Source organism: Cystoisospora suis (assembly GCF_002600585.1).
Source record: "Cystoisospora suis strain Wien I chromosome Unknown contig_5055, whole genome shotgun sequence".
Classification (NCBI taxonomy): domain Eukaryota; phylum Apicomplexa; class Conoidasida; order Eucoccidiorida; family Sarcocystidae; genus Cystoisospora; species Cystoisospora suis.
Window position 1 is genome coordinate 1 of NW_027157847.1, and position 8,034 is coordinate 8,034.

At 43.3% G+C, this 8,034-nt stretch overlaps 2 protein-coding genes across 2 annotated transcripts; one reads left to right on the plus strand and one right to left on the minus strand.

The window, feature by feature from the left end:
• The first annotated feature begins 81 nt into the window (after positions 1–81).
• CSUI_008814 (peroxiredoxin prx3) lies at positions 82–5,994 on the plus strand. Its single transcript, XM_068068938.1, has 4 exons — positions 82–1,700; positions 2,338–2,489; positions 3,101–4,264; positions 5,903–5,994. Exons 1-3 carry the CDS (start codon positions 1,364–1,366, stop codon positions 3,509–3,511), a joined length of 900 nt encoding a protein of 299 aa, XP_067919084.1. The 5' UTR covers positions 82–1,363; the 3' UTR covers positions 3,512–4,264; positions 5,903–5,994.
• Positions 5,995–6,840: 846 nt separating this feature from the next.
• Positions 6,841–7,076, minus strand: CSUI_008815 (uncharacterized protein; the record flags this gene model as incomplete). Its single annotated transcript, XM_068068939.1, has 1 exon — positions 6,841–7,076. A coding segment is annotated over one exon (234 nt), but the record flags the coding sequence as incomplete, so codon positions are not given.
• Between the last annotated feature and the right edge of the window lie 958 nt (positions 7,077–8,034).

An 8,034-nucleotide genomic window follows, 5' to 3' on the forward strand; every position in this document is an offset into this window, starting at 1 on the left:
GTTGTTGCAGGTGTGGTTGAGTGAACAAGATACGATTCTGAGCGTCTTTTACACGTCGCTGTAGTACCAGAGGTTGCGAAAGATGACGTGATGAGAACAGGCTTGAACTGTACGCAGAGGACAGGAAGAAAGATGGATCTTTTGAGAGACATAAGGGTCGTTTTCTCTTCACACAAATAAGAGTCCTTGGGCATCGACGGTGAGGACAGCGACAAGCCATTCATCCACTCCTTGACCTAACATGATGATGGCTATGAAGGCGTCTGTCTCCCAACCCTGTGAAATCTTACAGTCGCGAAATCTTCTATTGTTTGATATCTGTCTGCTTTTGCTGAATTCAATCTCCGCTATGTTGTCTACCCAAAGCGATTTACTTCTCTCTATGTCGTGTCTCTGTCTCCCACGGACCCATTACCGACCACCCCCACTTGGCTGACCCCTCTTCAGTGCGACTTTTCTCCGATTGCAAGAATGCCTTCGCGTCTCATTCATAGCAAGTAGAGACGATAACTAGCCTATGTCTTTATATTTTACTCAACCTAGCTAGCTGCATGATAGACATGCGAAGTTTCCATACAGACGAAGTCACTGGAGATAGCATCGGAGAAGACCCTTCTACGGTCTGGAGGCCGTCATGTCTTTTGCGTGGGTCTCTTAGATAAGGAGGAGAATGAGACTGCGGAGAGACAGAGAGAAGGAAAGTCTCCCAGAGGAACTCTATGAAGCAGAGTGCTAGCGACGTGGAGAACCCCCAGGACTGTAGAGAATAACCATCTTGTATAGTGCGTTGCCCGAAAGTGATCCGCTTGCATTTTCGAGAACTTGTCCGATCAGACCCGAATAGAAGAGGGACAGAAGCCGTAGCACAGCACGCCAAAAGGTGCAAGAGAACAAAAAGGCGAGTGATTGATGGGGACTCCTCTCGGGGGGACATCGGACATGGTCAGGCTGTGAGACGGCGGTGGTGAGCAGCAGCACGATCCAGGTGTACATACACCCGGCGGAAGAAGGGCTATCTCGCAAGACTGTGTGTAATGCTGTAAGATCTTGGTCTTCTTTCTTCCGTTTTGGATAGAATTCTTTTCTTCATTTTTTACCTTTCGTTATTTTCCGGTGTTTTCTGAGCGCATACACATCTTTCTCTCTCTTTTGACATCTCATTATCTCGGTGTAAGCAAAACAGGACCATCTCCGCCCTTGACCATCTCCCACTTAGATCAACCTCTTGCCGCTTTCATCCTCTCTCTTTTTGAAGTTCCCTTTCTTCTCCTCAACACTCTTTCTTTCTTTCCTACCTTCCTTTCTTCATCTTGCACTAATCTGCATAACCTTTTCTCTCCTTTCCGAGCACCCTCTCGCCACAATGGCCCGCGCCCCTTTCGCATCCGCTCTCTCCCGAGTTCTGCCGGTTGTCTCTCGACACGGTGGAGAGAGTGTCACCTTCCTTTCTCATAAAAGCTTCTCTTCCCGATGGATCTCTTCATCCTCGCTTGTTACGCCTTCTTCCTGCTCTATAGGGGGAAGACCGAGACTGCTCAATGGGATGAGAAGTTCATCGTCTCTAGAGCGCCTTTCGCCCACTGGCAACGTCAAGTATTTCTCCACTTCCTCCTCATCTTCTTCTTCTCCTTCCTTGCCGAGTCGGTGCCTTGTTGCGAAATCTTCCCCGGACTTTACTGCAGATGCTGTCTTTCCTAATGGTAAGAGGCTCACCACAGAGAAAGAAGAAAAGGGAAGATTGAATGGTCAGGAGGGAAAGGTAGACAGAGACACGAGACTGTTTTTCTTTGCTCTCCACAAAGTGATGTCTTTTTATCCCTTCAAAACTCATAGCTAGCTCGCGATGTACACAGCATTGAAGTAGAGTGCAAGCTCTCCCTCTCTCATCCTTTCTTTCTTGTCTCTTCATGCGCTTCTTTTCCAAGTTTAAGATCTATGTCTGACTAAGTGTGAAGAGAAGAAAATGGAAGGGTCAAGAACGGAGAAAGAGATACAGTAATAGGGTGATAGAGCTAAAGCCTTCTGTTAGGGAGGGGCTTGTGTATGCTGCATAGTTCAGTTGAAAAGATAGGGAGATAGGTAGATAGATAGAGAATACATTATTCAACTCCGTGTTAGGTAGGTGTCTCCCCTTTAGCGCATGCGATAAGATCTCGGTCAAACCTCTCGCCGCTTCATATTGAAGATCACCACAGACACCACGAAAACAAGATATCTGAAGTGTCCCTTCAACTATCCATCTTTTCGTCATCTTCACCTTCCGTCTTTCTCATGTAGTTCAGTGGATGAACATTCTCTGTGGGCAATGGAAAACGTGTCTTTCTTTATCCCCCTCAGGTGAGGTAGGAAAAGTGACTTTCTCGGAGTTTTGCAAGAAAGGTGACGGCGTTCTTCTTCTCTTCTATCCTCTCGACTTTACTTTCGTCTGCCCTTCCGAACTTCTCGCTTTCAACGCAGCTGTGGAAGAGTTCAAGGAACTGAGGTTTCACGTAGGTTCATCTCTCTCTCGCCCGATCCGATATTTCACTCCTTCTATCTTTTCTTTCTCACCTTTCTAAGGATTTCTTTCTCCTTTATCGCCATAGGCTTTCTCTCCATGTGTATGTGTATCGATGTACGGGTTCGCGGGTGAGGTGACGGTGAGAGTAAGAGAGAGGAGTGGAGGGAGTCTCGGAGACAGTGGAATAAGAGGTGCATAGGGATGTACAGGATAGATATAGAGAGATAGATAGAAGTATCTGTCTTACGTATGTCCAGATGCATGCGTCTATGCACAGGAGTCTGTATTTGGAGAGAGAGATGAGGCAAAGGCTCTTCGCTATGAGAAAGGAACAGAACGTCTTCTTTCACGTGGATGATGTGTCGAGAATATCTACTACTACTACTGGGGTATATCTATCTATCTATATATATCTATATATGTACATACGTCTTGCTATATATCCACTTACATGCAGGGTGTTCACCTCAAGGTCTCGTCACTTCTAAGCCTTCTTTGTTTGGATTTCTATCTCCGTACATCTCTCGTCTTTTCTTTTTCTTTCTCAACTCACATTCCTTTCTCTTTCTCTCTTTCCTTTCCATATCCTTTCCTATCTAGGTTCTCGGAGTGTCTGTTGACAGTGTCTATACACACCAAGCATGGATGCGGACCCCTCCATCCGAAGGAGGTATAGGGCCTCTGAACTTTCCTCTTGTTTCTGATTTGGATAAGTCAATCTCCAAGAAGTTCGATGTCCTCCTAAATGAGTCTGTTGCTCTTCGAGGACTAGTCATAGCTGATAAAGAAGGCGTCGTTAGACACATGACCCTGAATGATCTGCCCTTAGGCCGAAGTGTAGAAGAAGCTCTACGTGTATGTGGTATGATTAAAGAGGTTGAGAAGAACGGTGGGAAGCAGGTTTGTCCTGCGAACTGGCGAAAAGGGCAGAAGATGATGAAGGCGTCCTTCGAGGGAGTTAAAGAATACCTCGGAGAAAAAGCCGAGTCGTTCAAGTCACACTCAAAGTAAGAAAGAAACAAAGAAAGAAATGATCAACGTATGAGGTGATATAGACGTGATGTGAAGGGAGGATTCCTCGAGCGAGAGATGGGTAGGTAGTAAGATAGCTTGTTGAGAAGAAGCATATGTATCGTGTACGCATGCATGTAAATAAACTTTGGGACATGATGAGGTGCATATACTTATGATCCATGAAGTGTGTGAGATCTACAGGAAGCTCTCCATGTAGGTTTGTATAGTATAGGTATATATCTATGTCCTATAAGGAAAGACCAGCGATGGGAGAACAAGAGGGGGGGTGGGGGAGAAGAAGAGATGAAGATGAAGCTGAGTCGAACGAAAGAGAGAGAAAGAAAGAAAGAACATGAAGGCGTGGTGATACGAGACACAGGAGAAAATAAAGAATAAAGAAGAAGGGTCTCTTGCTCTTCATTGAGAGAATGAGGTGAAAGACATCGAAATTATCTTCTACAATTGACCTAAAGAGATCTCCTTAGTTTAGCATTTATGTATATATATATATATATATATCTGTATGTTGTGCGAGATATGCATAGGGTTCTTTATGTCTGTGTATTTGCCTATGATGAAAGAGATCACTGACCGCGAGACTCTCTTTGGTCTCAGTTTGGGTCATGTTCTGAGAGAAAAGAAGTTGTCTCTACTATACACCCTGTTTTGTAGACCAGTCTCTCTGCGATCAAGAAAGACAGAAAAGCACTTCAAGACGTCGACCTGCGACAGCTCAAAGAAAGTCTACAGGTGAACAGACTTGAACGAGATAATGGAGGCTTACGACAATTGTGTCGCATGCGCTTTCAATCGATGACACGTCAAAATGAGAGGAAAGAAGAAGAAGACGTCAGCTGAGAATGTGATAAATGAGAGGCTGCATGCCCTTCCTGTCTTTTCTTCCTCTCACTGAGAAGTTGTAGAAGAGTTTTAGAGGAATCTAGCTAGCTAGCTGGCTGGCTAGCCACACACTCAGTCCAGAGACATGAGAAAAGACTAGGCGAGGAACACTCATATGATGAGACTTAAAGCATGCAGCGTCACCTGACAGAAGAAAAGAAAGAACTTGAGTGACCTTCCTCCATCTCTTAACATAAATGAATCTATCTCTCCACCCATGTAGAGATAGAGAGAGCCTAGTCTAGGTTGACATACGTATTCATATAGATATAGATAGATATATGAGAGCCTAGTCTATGTTGACATACGTATTCATATAGATATAGATAGATATAGGCGTGTGCGTATTATACAGGTCACCTGCAATCCTGTCAAGCAGTCGATCAAGACATCTATTAGAATTTGTAAAAGCCTTAATCTTTCTAAGAAGTGAACACCTTCTCATTCTCTCCCTCTCTATGTAGAGACGTCTATAAGATAGATCCTACTACATCTTCTTCTTATAGATACACGCCTGGTAGATTGTAGCTATCCCCCTCTTAGACTTCTTCTACCGTCCCCTCCTCGCGTGAAAACGTCTATTTCTTCTTCTTCACGCGTGGTATGAGTAGAGAACAGATTTCTTCTTTCTCGACAAGTCGCATAAGAAGTAAAAGAAGCGAGGTAAGAACGAAGTCAAGAAGACAACTTGCGTATTCCGTTCATACGTATCCGAAGCAAGACTAAAGGGGGCGTAAGAGCTTTGCAATGATAGGGACCCCTTTCCCTGTTTCTCTGTCTCTCTCTTCTCCTGATAAAGCACAATGACTGATCGCTCCCGAGAGTCCGCGGGGACCGTAAAGTATGTCTCTCCATTCACCATATGAAGAAGAGGAAATACACTACGTATGCATGTCTAACTGCTGATGAATCATGGCTGACGCCGTAGCTGTACTGCGATAGAAGACAAGGGGCTTGCGTTGCGATGATAGATCATAGATGGATGAATGGACGATCTGTGGCATGGATCCATCCAGGGGAGAGGATACAAGATGAATAATGAGATAAGGAAGGAGGTCGTCTTGTGTGAGAGCATTGTTCAAAGTGGGTGGACAGCCATACACATCACTAGACAGTTGATCCCTCCCTCCAATTCTCTATCACCTACTAGCATACTTCTCTTTCATTTCAGTCGTATCCTCTAGCAGGACGAGGCTCGGATATAGGATGAATATAGGTAGGTAAGAGCAGGAGGATTATAATACCCTTTGGTCAAGAAGTCAAGGAAAAAAGGGATCAAAAAGACTTCTTCGACAGCTCTTGACTATGTAGCCATCACCCCGCCTCCCTGTGAAAGAAGAAGAGGTAGTAGATACGAAGGAGATCTTCTCTATGGAGATCTTCTTCGTATCTACTACCTCTTCGTTGTAAAGGCGTTGGCTGGTCTATCGAATATCTTCCTCCTGGTAATTGGATAGATACATCAGACATGTCTTGCTTTACCTTCAGAAAGAAGAAAAGAATGGGGAAATGAAGAAGAGAAGAGAAAGATAGAGAGAGAGTCCGTCTTTCTTTCTTCAAATCTTCTATCAAGAATAGATCCATTGATACACAGAATCCTCCATCTGCCATGACACAGCGCTTCTTCATTCCTGGTCGTCTTCCCTACGACAAGAAAGAGAGAAGAGAGAGAGAGAGAAACAAAGAAAGAAAGACTATCCTTTATCATCTTCTCTTCTTCTTACTTGTCACTGTCATCCTGCCAAACTTCTCCTTCTTTCGACCTTCCCTTTGTATCCATCTACAAATCCTTCGATCAATTTCCTCCCTTCTCTCTCTTTCAGCGCTTCATCTTCTTATCTCCTCGGGAGAGTTCTTTTCTTTCTTTCTTTCTCTCTCCACTATGCAGCCCCAGCCCCCTATCAATCAGCGAGGTGCATCTGTCTGCCCTCTCTCGAGAATGATAGAGAATTCGCACCATCGTTAGTTAGCTTAGGGGCTCTTTCACAGTGGCCTCGATCTTTCTCGTGAGCTCGCATAACTTTCAGTTAGGGAAGGAAGAGAGAGGGTAAAGAAGAAGAAGAAGTTTTCGCAGACAGAAAGACTGTGGAAATCTACAGAAGTCCTACTTACAATTAGACTTAGGTATCGAAATTACTTATCAAGAAGAAAGACGATATATAGAGAAGCTATCTACATATATATATATATATATAGAGAGAGAGACAGAGACATCATCTCCACTTCAACATCCGTCAAGGACGCAGTGCTATAGATATACATAAATATATACATATATATATATATATGTACGTGTATATGTACACATGACATCCACCGTATCTATATCTATATTTATATACGTAAGTCTTATGACACTGGCAGAAGGTAGATATCTTTAGTATATGTATATATATATATCTATATATATTATATTGGCAGAAGGTGTATGATCATGTATGGCGGAGGAGTAGATACTGTGACAATTTCTGAGAAGTAAAGCCCCGAAGCGGAGATATCGCTTTCTTTCTTTTTCTTTCTTTTCTTCGTCGGAACTTTGCCCGTTCCGCTAGATGTCTCGTGTGTCTTCGTAGTAGTGGTAGTAGTATTTGTAGTTGCATCTTCTTCCTTTTCTTTGAAAAGCGAAAGGAACAGGTCTTTCTCTTTTTTCTCTTCAAGATATGATGGCTACGTGGAGGAGTCAGACCGAATGACAGCCCACGGGAATCTGTTGACGAGATGGAGAAAGCCTTCATCTATGTATTTGTATGTATCTACCATCGAGCTATCTATCTATCTATGTTTCGTACAGACTTTATCTATGTAGAAGAGGACCTCGAGAGTTCAAGATGTCTGTCAAGAGTCTTACGAGTCAAATCGAACAGGTTCATTCCATTCGGTGTATATACACCACAAAACTTACATGTCATCGCTGCATGTAGCTCATTACTCTATCCACCTCTCTCTCTTTTAATACATGACTTCTACAATGGATACCTTATTATACATATGCCACTATCTCTCTATCTTTAATCTATCTATCTACCTTTAATATATCTATCTGTCTTTGATCTATCTCTGTCTCTACCAACATACTTACACTTCAGTCTACGTACTGTGTATGCATGTACTACTGCATGACTGTCTATGTCTCTTTCTTTCGATCTTTCTTCGAGCCTTCATAAAGCCCGCACTTCCTTCTTCTTACTTATCTACACTACCGTCAAGCTATGCTAAACACATACACGTAGAGAATGAAGGAATGAGCATAAGGATGACAGGCAGCAACCATTCATGTAAGAGAGAAGAGCTACAAGGAAAAGTTCTTCTTCTTCTTCGGCTAGAGTTGGATGTCTTTGCTGGTTCAGCACCTATATCTGAGAAGTTTCTATTGACATGAATGAATGAATAAGGAGAAGAAAAATGGCAGGTAACTACATCGAGGTGGAGAGAATGAATGTGTGATGACGGTCGAGAGAGAGAGAGAACGCGCTATGGACGAGATTGAAGAGAACGGAATACAATCTTGAGAGGACAGAGAAGAAAGAAGTTAAGAAAAGGGAGAAAAGGAAGAAGAAGAGAAAGAGAGAAGAGAGAGATTGAAGAAGAGAAAGAGAGAAGAGAGAGATTGAAGAAGAGAA

Bases quoted from the DNA above. Each gene is read 5' to 3' on its own strand.
- CSUI_008814 (XM_068068938.1), top strand. From the start codon at position 1,364: ATGGCCCGCGCCCCTTTCGCATCCGCTCTCTCCCGAGTTCTGCCGGTT. The intron at 1,701-2,337 runs GTAAGAGGCTCA...TATCCCCCTCAG, and splicing joins AGATGCTGTCTTTCCTAATG to GTGAGGTAGGAAAAGTGACT. The intron at 2,490-3,100 runs GTAGGTTCATCT...TTTCCTATCTAG, and splicing joins TCAAGGAACTGAGGTTTCAC to GTTCTCGGAGTGTCTGTTGA.